The sequence below is a fragment of the Aphis gossypii genome, unplaced genomic scaffold (genome assembly GCF_020184175.1).
Source record: "Aphis gossypii isolate Hap1 unplaced genomic scaffold, ASM2018417v2 Contig00089, whole genome shotgun sequence".
NCBI classification, from domain to species: Eukaryota; Metazoa; Arthropoda; class Insecta; order Hemiptera; family Aphididae; genus Aphis; species Aphis gossypii.
The window spans coordinates 26131-44761 of record NW_026083010.1 but is presented as its reverse complement, the minus strand read 5'-3'; the positions used below and the strand labels follow the sequence as shown (position 1 = coordinate 44761).

The 18631-nt window shown below is 30.3% G+C and overlaps 3 protein-coding genes and 2 pseudogenes across 3 annotated transcripts; 4 read left to right on the top strand and 1 right to left on the bottom strand.

The window, feature by feature from the left end:
* The first annotated feature begins 597 nt into the window (after positions 1 to 597).
* On the top strand, positions 598 to 6435 carry LOC126553175 (uncharacterized; annotated as a pseudogene).
* Positions 6436 to 7615: 1180 nt separating this feature from the next.
* LOC126553174 (uncharacterized) lies at positions 7616 to 9347 on the top strand. The gene is made up of 2 exons (XM_050208342.1): positions 7616 to 7781; positions 9184 to 9347. Exons 1-2 carry the CDS (start codon positions 7616 to 7618, stop codon positions 9345 to 9347), a joined length of 330 nt encoding a protein of 109 aa, XP_050064299.1.
* Positions 9348 to 10980: 1633 nt separating this feature from the next.
* Positions 10981 to 11758, top strand: LOC126553173 (uncharacterized; annotated as a pseudogene).
* An 890-nt stretch (positions 11759 to 12648) lies between these two features.
* On the top strand, positions 12649 to 13281 carry LOC126553172 (uncharacterized). The gene has a single exon (XM_050208341.1). It carries the CDS (start codon positions 12649 to 12651, stop codon positions 13279 to 13281), a length of 633 nt encoding a protein of 210 aa, XP_050064298.1.
* An 829-nt stretch (positions 13282 to 14110) lies between these two features.
* Positions 14111 to 14662, bottom strand: LOC126553171 (uncharacterized). The gene has a single exon (XM_050208340.1). The coding sequence runs from the start codon at positions 14660 to 14662 to the stop codon at positions 14111 to 14113; it is 552 nt and encodes a 183-aa protein (XP_050064297.1).
* Positions 14663 to 18631: the final 3969 nt, after the last annotated feature.

Here is an 18631-nt window from a genome sequence, read left to right as displayed (position 1 = left end):
TACAATCAATGGCACCTATAATTCTTGGAAATCGTGCTATATTATAAAATTTTAATCTAGTTTCCTGAATACTACAATGATGGTCTGGCATTTTAATATACAACGGTCTTAAAAAAGCTATAGCTTCAGTAACTGTTCGAACAATATTACAGGCTGAAGTTTTACTGACGCCCACAAAGTCTCCAGCAGCAAGCAAAATTGTCCCTAATGCGTAAAACCTAAGTGTCAATAACAATTTCGTTATAGGCAATATGGCACGGTTTCTGAAAAGTAAATTAAAACAGAATTTTAATTTATATTTTTAATATAGAAACATATGAATGCCCCCCCTCCCTCAAACGTTTAGCCACTCTAGAGCTTTAACCACCCTAACACGTTGACGGACACTTGGAAGTACCATTTTGTTCAATAGGCATGCTTTAAAGTTTAAATTGACACATGGAATTACCATCATGTGATTATGTGAACCTATATATAAAACGGAAATAATTATCAATAATAATCAATAGTGCAAAATGCGCAATAATATGCTTAATATGGGCAACTCAACTTTTTTTTTCATAAGTAACCATTGGAAATATTACTGACATAACAGTAATGCCACTTTTTGGAAGGTATTTAGAATTCTGCTATAGCAGTAATAATATTTTAAAGTGTCAATATAGATACGAATAGACGATTACTATTTAATATGCAGTAAAATTAATCGATTGTCAGTCAACGTGCTAAGTGCTAACCTAATGTGAAAAATTCCCGATTTTATAATTATAATACTGCCTAATCTGCTCTTGCTGATGGCTAATTTACTTTAGAAATAGTTAGGTATAAATATACCTATAACAATAACTTCATATAAATATATACAATAAATTACTTACCTGTTCGTTTTTGACTTTAAATTAAATTCAATTTTAGATAAAAGTTCAATAACTGTGGTTTTTTTTAGTCTAAATCTCATAAAAAATTCATCATCATCCCACATTTCTAAATCGTCCATTCGATTTCGAAATACTTTTTTTTCGTGGTTTCGGCAAATCTTCAATATTGTATTCATCTTCATCAGATATAATATCAAAATTACAAAACATTTTTTTTTGTTAAAAATGATTATAAGCTTATATAAGACTCGAATTTAAACTAAATCAATTTTATAGTAAAACTCTATAGGTATTAGGTACAGTTTTTATAACATCTCTTCACAATATGATAATAATTCGATATAACCATAGATTATCCTCCAGATAAAATACTTATTCAGTAGTAATACTGTTTGACAAGTTACCAATAACTTTACCAACAGCTTCAGGGATAACTAGACATTGTAGAACGGTATAAGTCAAATTATCCGATGGATAAGTTTAACTATGAGTTATCTAAAGGTGGTAGAACCGGCCCTAAATGGAATGTTCGGAGATCATTACCAAATGGTAAAAAGATTGTAGCATCATAGGTGTTATTTACTTAATACACATATATTTTAATTCTAATAACAGTAATAATTTATAATTAGTTCTAATTAGATTAACATTTTTACTGGAACCTATTCAACAATTTAACAGTAGTAGTATAACTAAATGAGTACATTTCATTAAAAACAAGCTATAGCAACATAATACACTATTAACTTTATTACTAGATATATATTATTACCTACACCTACATACAATGTATATTTAGTTATTTATAATCAATAGTATATAACTTATAAGTTGGATCATCATTTAAATGCATTAAACAGTTCTTTAGAAAGCAAACTCTTAAATTTAATTAATGTTTTGATTCGAAAAAAATTTTCTGGTAGCAATAAACTTGTGTAGAATCCTTAAAATGAATATTAACAATTTTTATGAGATAAAACATTTTAAATTTTATTTGAAATACAAATATTTAAATGACTTTGAAATTGTATATTTTTGATTTTAATATATTATTCTGTGTAGGTACCTTATTGTAAATTGAATATAAAACTACCACAAGTTATCAGCTTATCAAAGTGCTGTGAATATTTGCAAATAAATATATTATTATTGTTATAGAGTAATGTAGTATAACCTAACATATTATTAGTAACCTAATATTCAACTTATGTATTTATTAAAAATATCAATGAAAGAATAATCTAATATTACTGTTATAGATAAATATAATCATTATATTTATTGACATTTGTATTTGATATTGTTATTAATTATAAATTTCTTGTAGAATATACAATTTATTTATTTAATATACCTAGGTACCTACCTAATAACAATGTGTTATTTTATTAATTATTAATAACCATAATTTTATTTTTTTTTAATTTAAATAAAAATATGGATAAATTTTAATAAAATTAGAAAATATTTTTAAGTAATGCATCAACTACCTAAAAGTATATTACAATTTTAAATGAACTTAATTTATTTCAGTAAAGTGTATATTTGTCATCATAGTAGTTACAGAAAAGTAACTAATAATGATAATAAAAAAGGTTTATCTAAAAATTTAGATTGCTCTGCTTCTATTGCCATCACAATAAAAAAGAACACAGCTTCTACTAGGAAAAAAGACTCATTTATAAAGGTAGAAATCAAATTACATAATTGTAAATTTTGAAAATAATATTTCTATCTTTATTTAAGTATTAAAAATAAAATATATTTAATATTATATTTTATCTATCATATTATATTTATTACAAAGAGAATTGTTTGCTTATATTAAATTAAATGAAAATCACAATCATACACTGGATACTGCAGCAACACTAAGATTTTTACCAGCAGATCAAACAATTAAATTAAAATTTGAGGAAGTATTAGTGATGGAATGAGTATAACTGAAGCTAAAAACACCATAAAAAATCTTTAGAATTAGAAGATAATTTCTCACTGAAAGATTTGGCAAACGGATTTAAAAATCCTACTTATCTGACACTTCAAAATTGGCATGATAAATGGAGGTTAAAGAATTTGGTACCAAGTACTGGTCAAGCTTTAGTTGAGGTACCTATAGATAAGTCATTAATTATATCTACTACAAAGTTTAGACTATAAGTTATAGGTATTATATAAAAAGGATCTACAACAAAGGTATTTAAAGGAAGATTACACACACTTATTGCATAGTAGGTATAAACAAAATTGAGAATTTAGTAGGTAAGTAGGAGTCATGTAGGTCAAAATAGTTAATCAATCATCATGGATGTGTTGAATTTGAATTGAATTATAAATATTTAAAAGGATTTTGAGTAGTTGTGGTCTTTTATCTTTTTTATCATTAATTTATACTAGTGTTATAATTTTAAATTATTATTACAATTAATTTGACTTTAGGCTTTTATATTTGTTCAAACTCCAAAGTCCAAAATAGGAATATAATACCTAGGTACTATGGTACTTGTTGGCGCGGCAAGTGCCTAATTACACATAATAGGCTGGCTTGTTCGCCTTAAATAACATAAATAAATGAGCCTTATAATAATAAAATATAACAACAATAATTCATATAACAATGATAATAATATAATAATAATTTATGATAAAATAATTCTGATTGTGTAATAACAATTTATAATAGAAAAATGCTGAATATATAATAACAGTAAATACAAAATATAATAATGATTTATGATAAAATAATGCTGGCCTTATAGAGGCACACTGAATACAATAAAACTATAGAATAAATTAACAATGAAAATATGTGGCCCATACGGCACACAATAAATAAATATGAACTTGATACAACTTGATACAATAAAAAATAGTAAAGACAAAATATGTGGCCCATACGGCACACAATATAATAAATTGAAACTTAAAACAAATTAATACAATATGATATAATAATAAATAGCCTTTGGCGGCTAGGCCCGTCGGTCTTAAACAATGAAAACAAACAAATATGGTCGACCAATACTCACATAAGATTGTGATTGATGGCGGATTTTATCCCAACGCGACAGTACCTGAACTTTGATGAACCTGCCTAAGACGGCACACCGCAGTATTATAAATTAAAGATCACGTAAATAACACTTTGTTGTGTTCTGCAGCCCAAAAACGATGACACAATTGACAAAACAACGTTATTCACAGGCGACCGCTGGCAAACTAATAAACAATGAACAGTTTAGACGCTGGACAATATTAAATTGCCTCGAACGATACTTTACCAGACGGTCGATTCACAAAAACAAAGAGGTGACAAAAACGTGTTTTTCAATGAGAAAATGGCTGTAGACACAGGAACATAAACGAATTGATGTGGACACCACGAGAAGTAAGCGACAAGAGAACGACGGTGCCGACGACATTCACCACGAAGGCTATGCCGCCGGACACTACAAAATGAAGATAAGTGTCTCAGTGCCACCACACAAAACTGGACAAACACGCAAACTTAAGAAAACTTGTGGCACTGAGAGCATGACTTTAACTTTTACTGACAACATAACCGAAAATTCAAAATGTTAAAACACAACGAACATTTAACCGGTCTGTCGCACACGGAGGCTTATCGCCGCCTCCGACAATGACCGCGGCTACGCAACGCACCGATACGCAACGCAGTGCATCGCACGAAAACAAAAACGAATGCAACACCATGACATATAAACGCGAACAGTACTAATGTTAAATTATTGCCATTTTAAGTGTTAATTTGTATTTAATTTACCAAAATAATAAATATTTTTTTATATACCTACTAAACATACTATAGTGATTATTTTGAATTGTAATAATTTGAATACAATTTTAACTTACTCAATTACAGCAAAATAATGTTGTTAATCAATACTTGTGCAAGTATCTGTATAATAAATATGTTTAATTTTGGTTTTAACTTAGTACCTAACATTTATAAAATAATAATAATAATAATATCTTTTTAAATACTTATTTACATTGTTAGTAACAACATTCACATAGGTACCTAATATTATTTTCATTAATAATTTAAATATAATTGATATCTTTATGATATTATTTAATTATTTAGTAAATACTTTCTTATTAATAGATAATATATTATAACACAATAATTTTAGAAACTTGAAGAAGAGCAAATTATTTATGAAAAGCAAAGTATTTCTATAAAATTTTTAAAAGACCCATTTTCTGTTGTTATTATTACTCCACTTATGAAAAGAGCACATAAATTAAAGACCTCAGGACAAATAGTATTTGTGGACAGTACAAGTGCTTGTGATGCAGAAAATCACTGTATCACATTTATGATGGCACCATGTGCAGCAGGTGCAGTTCCTTTAGCCATTTAATATAACCAAAGGTATTTTACAGCAGTTTTTAAAGTTAAATAATATATCTATAATTTATTAAATTAAAAAAAAAAAATAAACAAAACAATTTATTTTAAATATAGGTTAAAGTTACATTTCATATAGTACAGGTTTTGGTTTAGTGAAAAGTTTACTGGATGATTCTTTTGGTGGAAATGGTTACCCTCAGCTATTTATGACTGATTGTGCTACTGCCGAAATTAACGCATTAGAAAAAACATGGCCTGAACGTAAAAATTTGCTATGTATTTTTCACGTTTGTCAAGCTGTATGGAGGTGGTGTTGGGACAGTAAACATCAAATAATAAAAGAGGATAGAATAGAATTAATGCGATCATTTCAAAATACTGTTTATGCAGAATCCAAACCCAAAGTGTTGGCTAAAGAAGCATTTGAAAAAGCAATATATACCTAATTCAAAATATGAGAACTGGACAAAATATTTACAGGACCATTGTTAGACTCGAGAAAAATGGTGTATCGCATGGAGAGATGTTTCTTGTCATGGACATCATACAAATAATTTTTCAGAAATCACCGTACGAATATTTAAGGATACTGTCTTATCAAGGGTAAAAGCATATAATGTGATTGCTTTAATTGATTTTGTATGTACCACTTTAGAAGAATATTATCGTCGTAGATTGAGAGAATTTTCAAACTTCCGAAGTCATAATGCACACCTTTTTTTGAAAACTCAAATAAATAAAGTTATGGAAATAAACAAAGAAGACATACCAAAAGTAAAGGACTGTGAATATACTGTTCAATATAAAGAAAAGTCATTCAATGTTAACATGCAAATTGGGATTTGTTCTTGTAATAAGGGTAAATTTGGACAGTTTTGTATTCACCAATGTGCTATTTACATGCATTTTGATACACTATCACAAAATTTTCCTGCTGTAACACCTAGCGTTAGATATAACATTGCTTTATTGGCAGATGGAGATAAAGCTCTACCGGAAGAATTTTTTCAGTCATTTCTTTTGGATTCTAATGTTGCAATTACAAAAAATATAAATAATGAAGAATCTGTTCAAATTAACAATATCATTTCAAACAATACAACCTTAACAAATCAAAATATTATTGCAGCTACAACGAACACAACTAATTCACAACAAGTACCTCAAGAATCTATATAATTTATTTATTCAAAGAAATTCATCAAAATTGTGGATCATCTTCATCTGGCCTTAAAACATTAGAAACAAGATTAAAAATAAATAAAAGTAAAGGTAATTGGGAATCATTTTTACATACAGCAGGAAACCAAGCAGTACAATTGAGGAATAGGTCAGGAGCAGCAATCAGAGTACAGCCAACTACAATAGCAAGATGTTTACCATTAATAACCAGAGGTAGTAAACGTTTACCGTCAGGAAGACCGGCTAAAAATGAAATAATATTAAAGAAAAGGAAACGAAATCTTGGAGAGAATATAAAAAAATCAACCTATAGTCGCGGCCAAATGAATGTGCGGTTGGTGACTCCGCCCACCGCTAGGCGATATCACACTGAATAGTACAGCTGTTGGCGGTATATATGAAAATAAAGTAATCGTATCATCGTATTTGATACATTAACCATATAACCTTTAACACAAAGGAAGCCTGCGTTAGGAAAAATTTTTTTGAATCAAAACTTTAAAATTTAAGAGTTTGCTTACTAAAGAATTGTTTAATATACCTAGTTTAATATACTGTTTAATATACCAGTAGATATAAATAGACAGTTCAAACACCACCAACGCCACCCACCACCCGAACCGCCACCCGCCACTCGCCCAAGGTTCCACCACCGCCACATTACCACCACCATCCGCCCAGCAATAGATGTCGCAACCGCAACCAGTCCCGCCATTCCTTCCTATATATATGTATACGTACTAAATATAACCCCCCCCCACTAACCCCCACTAACAGTTGACACATAACTTACAGAACTCAATCATCCCCCACCATTCATAATAATAATAATTTTAATGACGATTAATAATTAAGCGCTAATATTCAGTCATAGTTTTGTTTTAACAGTGTCAAGTTGTAAATCTCGGTTTAACTTTAAGGTGTGATTCCTTAGGATGCGATTGTAGACGCGCGACTCGTGCGGCTGACGCAGTGCGACCGAAATTTCGGCACTGGTTTGTCCATTTTCATATTGTTTAGTTTCCCTACACCGCCGTAGCCGTGCGCGACAATCGCATACGACTGACGACGAGCGATTGCGACCGCTCCGGAGGCAGTCAAAACGCACCAGCCGCGCGACTGATGACCACTCAACTTTTTTTTCGATATTGTACGTTTTGCAATTTTTTTTAAAAAAATGTCCTCGAAAATTTCATTTTCTTTGGAAGAAGACACGGTTTTAGCTGAATGTGTAAGTCAACATCCATGCTTGTTCGACTTAAAACTCCCAGAATATAAAGACCTACAGGTGAGGGAAAATATTTGGAAGGAGATAATATCATCTGTTTTAAAAACAAAAAGTGGTAAGTGGTATTTTTTTTTTTGCTAAATCAATTTATAATACAGGGTGATTCTTTTATCAAACAACACTCATTATTTCTAAAATTATACATGTTTTTACATAGTTTCAAATTGTTAAAAAAACAACATTTTTATACAAAAATTATATTTTTAAATATTTTTTATCCTTATAATTTTTTAAGTTTTTTACTTTTTTGAATGACAACATAGATTTTTAATTTCATATTCCAAAGCAGAATAATTTTCTGAGTAATTCGATACCTAAAAAACAAATTTAGGGTGAGTAGTTTATGAGTTATACTTATTCAAAGTTTTGACAAGCGGAGTAGTGGACAAACATTTTGCGGGGTAACCCCGTACCACTCCACTCCGCGTAGCTAAACTTTAAATACGAACCAATATCGACGTAAATAAATTTACAGTTTGCATCAACTATAGCTAGTAAAACAATAGAAAAAAAGTCTTTGTAGTTGAAAAATAATGTACCACTCTTTCCTGGACAAAATATTTGTATATATTTCCCATCGATTGAACCTACACAATTGGGAAAATTCCATTTTCCCAAAAAATCACGAGCAATTTGAATCAAATCTTCTTTCGATGGAGATTTTAATAATATACCAGGCAATCGTAAGCTTAAACTTTTTAAGACCAACTGTATAATACGAGTTATATAACTCTGAGATATTCGAAATGCAAATCCTAAAGATCGTAATGATTCTCCTGTAGCCATATATCTGTTAAAATTAAAACAATCCATTAATTATATAATTACAGAATATATAAATATGAAGTAGTATTGCTATAAGATCGTCTGATTTACATTTTTTCCATATTATTCTACGGTCTAAATTTAAATATAGTACACAAATAAATACTTGATTTTATAAATTATAAATATACGATGTATATCATATAGGAAATTCCTAAATACAATTCATTGTATGACAAAAATAAATATGATATTTTACATTTTATATGGAAAATTTTCTTGTCTTGACGATAAACAATGTATATAAATAATATATATATAAGGAAATTAACGTAATAATAAATTATGGAATAAGACAATAAAAATGTGTGTTTTTTCGTGTGGATGGGGATTTTCAAACGAAGTTAGTTAGGGGTTAAAAATCAAAATATTTCTGTGCTTCGCCAGAAATTGAAGCCTACTTATACGCCACTGCTCAAAGATCTAATATTTTTTTTTTTACTTAGCTATTTTTACACGTAGTTTACGAAGGGTTTTTGTTGTGATATCATTAAGTTACACAGTTAAAATGGACAACTTCTGCTTTTCACACACCGTCGTGTAGTTATTATTATGTAATATGTTGTTTTTTTTTTTTACTCGAACTGGATATTAATTTAGTTTTTCATCGACATTTTTTGGTTGTCGTATAGTTGATGATTGCAAAAAGCGTTGGCGTAACATAAAAGATACGTACAATAGAAAAAAAAGAAGCAGAAATTTGAGTACTGGATCAGCTGCAAAAAATAAGCCCACCAAGTGGCAGCTCGCTGATATTTTATCTTTCCTTGACGTGGCAGCTTATGAAAGACCGTAAGATATTTTTTCACCGAGCTTATCTAGCTAGGTGCAAAGGGATTGATAAATAATAAAAATTATTATTTACAGGAGTGTGTCTAATATATTATTAAATGAAGAAGATATAGACGAAGACGATCACACTGATGCTGCTAACGAAACAGAAATATTTAATGATAGTATGCTGAGTGAAAAAAACGTTGAGGAAAATGAACCACAGCCATCGTCTTTGATGCTTGAACATGAAACCACCAAACAAAAACTGACCACTGATTCAAAAACAAACAAAAAAGTGAAGCGAAGTGATGCCTTAATAGAAGTTTTAAACAAAAGAAGCCAAGAAAGGAACAAGTTGATGGAAGAACTGACAAAAATTGAAGACGACGATCCAATCGACGCCTTTTTTAAAAGTATGGCGTTAACAGTAAAACAATTTTCTCTAAAATTAAAAGTAAAAGCAAAATTGGATATATTAAGTATTGTTAGTGAACTAGAGCTAAAAAATAATTATCAAAAAGATAATATGCCAGCTTCTCAAGTTCCAACTCGGCCTTCTACAAGTTATGAATTTCCAAAATCTGTGCATCTTTGTCCTCCAGAAAACCGATTTGAAAATTCATACCTCGGTATAGGAGATTATTCCACATGAACATCATTAGATAGTGAATATACGGATCTATCCGGTGATTATTGGCCTCAATCATCAAATAATTGAGATTATACCAAACCAGTAATTTTTTTTTAATGTTGGTATTTTTAATATAATACAATAAGGTATTGATTTGTTTTGTTTATTTTATTATTTTGTATTGTTTTCGAAAATTTTTAAAAATTTAACTTTTGTTTAATTACATACATTAATATTTTTTGTTTTTATTTATTATTACAAGTTGTATGATGCGTTGTCATTAAAACATTATTTTTTTGTTTTGTATTTTTTAATTTTTATTATTTGTAGGAAATGTTATGAAGTGCATACATTTCCATAAATGTGATTATACATCATTTATATAACATGTTGTTTAAAAAAAAAAGGGTTTATTTCTGATGGAATAATAGTCACATAATCTTACCTTAATGTAATTGATAATTTTTCGCCTGGTGTAATGGGCTGTCTGACACGATTGCTAGGATTGGTTTTGATATCATCAACAATAATATTTAAAACATAGTTAAATTGATCGTAACTCAATCGAAAAAATTCTCTAAATTTTTGTTCATCTTTAAACAAATGTTTTTCAATTAAAATGCTATAAAACCCTTCAATTTTTCTGGTGAGAAACAAATCGTGGGTATTTTTCGTGTTATATATTTTAATGGCATGTTCGAGTATTGTTTCTTCTTCGTTGATCTCTTCTAAAAGAAGTAGTTTGATGAGCATTTTTTTTTTCGACTTCGTAACATGTCTGGTTTTATAATAAAAATATTTCACTAGTATGTATTACGTAGCACTTGTTAACTGATCACACGTGCTTGGACGAATGTTGGACTATCCGGCAGCCGCGCGTCTCGTGCGTCAACATTTGTATTGTAGGGAATCCGTCATTGAGCCGTGCGGCTGGTGCGGCCGAAATTTCGGTCGCACTGCGTCAGCCGCACGAGTCGCGTGTCTACAATCGCATCCTGAGGAATCACACCTTAACGGTATTAATATGGCAGGGCCAATAAGTGAAATGAACCGTTTGTATAAATATGTTGCACCTACATCGCCGTCCGAACTCATCGATTGTAAAAATTTCACAATTGACTTTGAAAATCGCAAGTTTTTAAGATGTTTGATGATTATCCGATGTGGATTCGATCCAAAAAGATAAATTTAATATTGTGTTGAGAATAATTACACCGGCACCGTATGTAAATATTTCTCCAGACTTCTTGAAGCGTATTTATTCATTGATGGGTAATATTTTATCCCACATTCTCAATTCCGCTGTGAAATATAAAAAATTCACTTTTTTGGAATGTGAATCGGTTTTGATCACAAGTATGGTATATAGGGGAGAGCATGTATTAGTCGTAGAGTCTAAAGAAACAATCGGATGTAGAATTTTATTGAATAGAAGAGATCTTATGACAATTCAAGATTTAGAGTGGATCATTTTTGAAACCGTATCAAGAATAATAAATATAGTAAGACTTAATATTTTAAATCGACTTGAGCAAATATCCGAATACTTTAAAACTGATTTTAATATTGATAAATCCGCTACACTCGATGAAGTTATTTCAATAACCAAAGGAATTCATATTGAATTAATCGCGAAACATATACCAAAGAACAAACAGAGTTTTTTAACCCAAGTAATATTATTTGCAACTGAACAGCTTGCAATCAATTGGATAACAAAATCGAAGAATTCGTTAAAAGTAAGAATATATTTTGAAATTATAATAAAAATATTTAACATATGCATTAAATTAGATAGTTGATACCCCGTCAGAATTTATTTCACCAACCAAGAGAAAAGAGATGCACGATGTTGAGGAATTAATGGTGAAACATATTATAAACATTTTTATTTCAATTACTGATTTTTATTTATTTTAGTTTTATACTGAAGTCTTTGATATAGAAATGCTACAACCTTCACCACCAAGATACTCAAGTATGTCTCCGTTGCTAAGATATAATGAAGACGATCCATCACAGTCACGAGTAAATAAATTTATTAAATACATTTCTATTCTATAAATAGAATCAGAAAAAATATTTAAGTATTACATTTTATTTTATTCTGAGAGTGTTGACGAGGAAAAGCGCCTCAGAGAATATTTAGTAACACATTCAATGAATCCATTAGAGACAGTATGGGCTCCGATTCGGAAAACCAAACCAAGGCCAATACGCGTATGTCGTATATAATTTTTATGAAAGAAAAAAAAAAAATGTTTATAATTATATTTTATAGGCTGTCGATGAAAATGATGGTCCTACGTATTTTAACAGACAGCCATCCTACCTACCATCTCTTTCCGACTTCATAGACGGCAAGTCAGCTGAACTATCTACTCACTCCATTACAAAAGTCTTTTTATAATTATTAATAATAATATCTTGTTAATGATAATAAATATTCTTTTATAACATAATATTTGTTATCCATACCCCCACTATGTTTCGTTCCATAACCCTGTTGTACATCATATGAGTTTTTACTCCCATCCTGACTAAAAAGTAGGAATTCATCCCCGCTCTAAACAAGCGTTCGATAGCACTGCATAAAAAGGATGGCACGATTTTATGACAAGTCAGTCGTAACCCGCTCTTCAAGTTGTAACAATTTCTACGCTTAACCTTCAGTGTTTTTCAGCGTTTCATAATGGTTAATAATCTGATCGACTGTAACACATTCTTTATTGATAGCAATGTTTATATACATATTGACTTAGATCCGGAACTTTTGTTTAATTATTGTGTTGTTTGTATTACAAGTAACTCTCAATGCGCGAAAATGAGTGTGGAATTGTTTCAATCCCTAAATACACTTCTTAACACCGCAAACTTTAGACTTCCATCGCACTTACTGTTAAAGGAATTTAAATTGATGGCAATAGAGGAATTCAACGGTGTCAACATTCTGTCAATCAAATGCTTGCAGCAAGACCAAAATGTGCAGTTAACTAAGGAGAATGTTAAAAAGATTTTACAATTGAGCGATGCCATGGAAGAAGTTATTCAGATGAAAAATATTTATGTCCGGTCTGCTTCATTGCTTCAGGCCTGTAAGATTTCAATGTTTCTGGGGAAGGAAATGCCGTTACCCAAAGATACAAAAATTAGCGATGCTGAGGATTATCTGGAGCACATTGAGGTCAAGAAATTAAAAGAACGTATTTCAGTCCAAGGTACTTGCTTAAAAGCAGATATAAAGATTAAAGCACTCAAACAATTGGCAAGGGGCTGGTTATCTTCTTCACCCGAAACCGAGGTAATACTAATATATTTTACATAATGTTGTATACTTAAACCACATTTTTTTTTTATGCTGAAGTCAACAGACCGAGGACAAGAGTATTTGTAGCGCGTGAAAGGGCAAAGGCAAGCCGTAGATTAAGTTATCTGAAATAATTAATTATATAATATTTTATTGTAATATAATCAGAAAAAAAAATGTTTATAATTATATTTTAATATGGTGAATAATTAAATAAAAACAACATCATATGTTTTAAAAAAAAAAAATTTTTTATTTTTACCAATTATTTACAATTTTCTTTCATCGCCATTAAACGGGTTATAAGTTATAATTTGATCGTGTAAAATGAGACAATAAGCTGCGGTTTTTGCTGGAATGGCTTTGTCTGTTTCGAATTCAATTCGTAAATCTACAGTCGATGATTTTACGTTGTCATTCTGTCGTGATAAATCCACGACTATGATTGGTACAAATTGTTGAAAAATATTTTTAGGAAGTAAAGGGTCACTATACTCTCTCTCTCGTAGTACGATTTCTGGAATTCATCATATTATGCCTTGTACAATATGGCAGTAACGTTGTTTGTGAAATCTGCACGAAAATCTTCATATGGATATACTTCAGAGTTTAAATGTACTTTTAGGTTTTTCAAATAGCAGTGATCTTATCGTCCTGATGGATTAAATATATTATTTTTTCGATCGGTTTGAAGTCCAATTAATGCAAATCTAGGTTTCTCCAACAAACTGCTTGATTTTACCGTCCATGAATGAGAAGTGTTCTGAGGGAGAACTGGATACTCGCTCAAGTCCCAATTTCTGAACGCACACGCAACTGGTTTACGAGAGTATAATACTTTTAACAGTTATATTTTTTCTTTATCACTAACTCTGATGATGGGCATCTTCCAAATAGTTTTATTTAATTCAATGGCTACTTTTTTAAGTTTTTCATTAGGAATTGTCGCCAAAACGTACATCGCATCAAAATCTGTAGATGATCTGTTTAAAATTATTTGTTGATTACAGTTGAGTAGTATTTTTTTATAGTCTTCACAAAATCCAAACAAGTGTTTGAGTGGGATACAACCAGTGAATTTGTTATTTAACATGAAATGTTTATTATCACTGGCATCCATATCTACGTCCCAAGCAGCATTTTGTAGATTGTTCAATTCACTCGGAGTGAGTGAGCAAAAACCTTTAAGACTCGAAGATATTCCAGGAGATTTTAATTTTTGTATTTCCACTCCGTTAATTTCATATCGGATTTCAGAAAATAAAAACGCTAAGCCATTATTTGTAAAGTTGAATTCACCCTTCTCTGCTGTAATATCTGCAGGTATATTTAATTTTCCTTCAATGTAAAGATAGCTCTCGCAAGGCGTCCATATTTTTAATAGATATTCTAATTTCATCGTTATTGGATAAAGCTGTAGTCGAATACAGAAGAAAAGAGTGGTACTGCATTTGAGTTATTTTGCAATCTTCTTCATATCCGCCAGCTACGTCCAAATACATTTCATCCATGATTATAGAACTTTTAAAGAGCGTAGAAATGATTGATTGCTTTTGGTGAGTTTCTTTACAATCGGTGTACGTCTTGACGTATTATTGCTGCATTTATTTACATGCTGCAGCATGGATTATCATTGGAATACGGCGATGTCGAGTATGGATAAATACAGAAACTATTTCAGTCATTAAAATTCGATAGAATTTACGTTAAAGGTTTACAGAAACAACAAATTATCTAAAAGTTTATGCCACACGCTACAGTCTTCAACTTGAAAAACTTAGATTGTTCATGGCTTGTCAATTGAACGGAAAAACACTACCATGTTGTATTTTTCATATGGATTTTAATCCACAACAATGTACATTGTATAAATTATTTGCCTTAAAAAATGGTATCTTCATCACATAAAATTGTAAATATATCATATATTTTTCCCCTACTATGTATACATTATATAAAAATGATACCTTAATTACATAAAATTATGAATATCATATACAATATATATAAAATATATACAATACATATGATTTATATTACTCCTAAAGATGTGATTGTATTTTACGTTTTTCACCATGACTCCACTCAGTGATATATAAGGACATGTATACAATAGAAATAATGGTATAATAGTATATACTATAAAAACATTATTAAGAGTCTGTGGCATCCTTAGACTATTTGTTAATTGAATAAATATCCTAATGATAGGAAACTATCAGAATATAATCAGAGCTATAAGTGAATACATTAAGCAGATGATGCGAATTTGTAGACATTTATTTGAAAGTACTAAATATAGGCTAGGACACAGCGTTAATGTATATCGGGGCTAATGTGTCTACTATCAATACATTCTTTACAAATTTGATTATTTAATACTTTCGAGGCGACAGACTATATTGTTACTCTACAATATGCTTATTATACTATAATTTTTCAAATATAAGTGGTGATATACCGGTAATATGTGATAACATTTCTACAACAGGGATAGATAGCGTTATCTGATAACTGTTGAATATATGAGTACGGTAATATGGTACATGTACAATAATTTGATAATATTAGTTCTTCTGCGTGATGACTCGAATATAATATCACAGAATAGAACAATCAGAATGGACACTGATTAAAATGTATACAGGCAGCATAGGACCATATACCTATAAAAAATGGACCACGCATAGAGAAAGATACGTGAATCAAAGAGATGTGCGAGAGAGAAAGCGCTATGTTAGAAATACCAAAGACGATATAAGCAAAAATATTTTAAATAGTCTTTGAAATATTTTATTTTTGTGCCATATTATTACATAATATTATTATTGAACTAATGAAGTCGTTCTATTTCTGTATACCTATATTGTTTTGGCCGTTTTGGGCAGTATTATATTTTAATCTAGTATTCTAGTATGTCTGTAATCATTGAAGTAACCTACTACTACTATAATTATTATATTATGCATTTATGCGGTGTACATTCACACAAGTAAGTAAAAATGGTACTTTATTCTTTAGTTATTAATAATAGTTTTATTTAAAAAATTAAAGTTTTATAAACTTAGTTAATATATTATTTAGTTTAATAACAAATAACAAATAAATAATAAGTGTAACAAATTTATTTTACATTGGTGACAATTGTTTAAAAATAAATCTCACTACAATAATATTTTAAAACTAAGTGTTTCCTTGCGGTAGATTTTTTCACTGGTGTTGAAGTGGATTAGTTTTGTAAATAACCTTCTTACTCTTTTATCTATTTTATTTGAAGTTGTGTTAATATATAAATGTTTTATGTATTAACCTAATCATCTGTATCAAATGGTAATTGAGTGGTTCTTGATCCATAAAGTGATTTGTTAAATTAAAAAAATATTTGTCAATACTTGTGTGGTTAGAATTTATGGAATATTCTCTGACTGTACGTTCTGCAACCTGCCATATACTAACTACATCAGCATTGGCCATTGTAAAACCACCTCTATTTTTTTTATTCATTTATAGTGAATTTGTTTCATGTGATTTTATTTCTTTAGCACAAACTTTAAACTGAATACGTTTTAAAATGGATCTCACCACAAATCCAGCGATATATCCTCTACATCTTTAATATAATTGGAATTTTGGTATACTGTTAATAGTTCATCTTCATCTTCTAAAATATGTTAACTCCCAGCTGCACATAATAAATCAAGTACCACATCTTGGCCTTCGGTTGGTGACTTTTTTTTTAAACTAGATATTTTTAATATACATGTATTATCTCGTGCAAGACAATTAGCACTTGTGTTCGATTTAATTTCAGCGTTGACTAGAAGTGCTTTATATGCAGCTTCAAACTGTGTCACAGTCGGATTATTATTGAAGCCTCCTTAAGCTCTTATAGCAGAAAATAACATCTCCAAATGGTCTTGGCTGAACTTGTAGCTTAAATTTACCTCCATTAATAATATCGTAAGTTAAATGTGTTAAAGATTTAAGGTATAATATTAATCCTTCAAATCCTGTCCTTCTATTTGATTGTAATATTAATTTTATCGTTACTTCATTATTTGACCTTATTTCTAGACATTCTAATTTTTCGATGTACATTATTCCTTCATTCATGAATTGTTTAATTGATTGTTTATTTTTTTCATTAATAGGTTTGTTGTAAGTGTTTTTACTTAAAAAATTTCTAGTATTCAGTACATCAAATATATTGTTTATTAAACGGCAAAATTTAATTGTTGCTTCTGCTCCTTGAAACTCTGATAGTTTCAAATCATTCATACAATATTCAATGGAATCTGCAACACTATTACTGAAGGAAATACATGTGATTTAGTAATGAAACTTATTAAAGACTTCAACTTTTGTCTGAACACACGTGCTGTAATGTCATGGCGATGTATTGCATTTTGGCCAGGCAGTAGCAAAGATGTAATCTCTGGCCATTTTGGATTACATGTGAACGTGAAAAATAAACATGGTCGTCCATATTCGCGCATGTAAGTCAGAGCATCCTGTATATATTCTTGCAAATGACGTGGACTGCCTACGTACGATGATGGTAAAATGACATGGTTACCAATTTCGGCGACGTCGGCGTTGTTGTTGATAGCGTCTCGCAAATGAATGTACTCTTCCGCGCGCAGCTTTTGTTGATTATATCGTAAGTATCGTAGTCGTTCGCTCTCAATCTTCGCGTACATGTCGACCATGAATTGTTGAAAAAGCTCACGACATCGTAAAATGACGTTGTCCAGGCCACGTCTAATCATTAATCGGTACGCATAAGAATCCTTTTGAGCTAACGTTCTTGTTTGTTTCAACTCCTGTAATATTTGTTCATAAAAATTAATTTAAATTTATTACGTTCAATAATTTAATTGTTTTGTTAAATGATTAATGATCAAATTAATAATCAATGAAGTACCTGATACGGGATCTCGTTGTTTTATGTTTATGCAATATCCGTCTTGTCCCTTCCAGAATATTAGCGGATATTGGAGAGCGTCATATGAACGATGTGTGTCAGCATTGAACTGAAAGTTATTATTTCTTCTACGAATCACAATTTCTCGTGCAGCTGTATAATCGCCAACCATGATTCCAGCAACATCATCAACAACGGGTGCAATCTACGAAAATGCTCTCCAGCTGGTGTTTTATCAGGATTAATGACGATAGCGTGATTATCGCTTTGTAATTGGTGCATATGTGATTTGGATATTTTCAACAACTCGTTGTGCTCGTTCAAAAGAGCATCTAGCTCGCCGACGATGCGCCTGGCATAAAATGAATCAAGGTTATTATAATAACAACGTGCATTCACGCGATTGGCAAGTGCGCTTCCGGAATCATCGCCGCTCATAAAGTA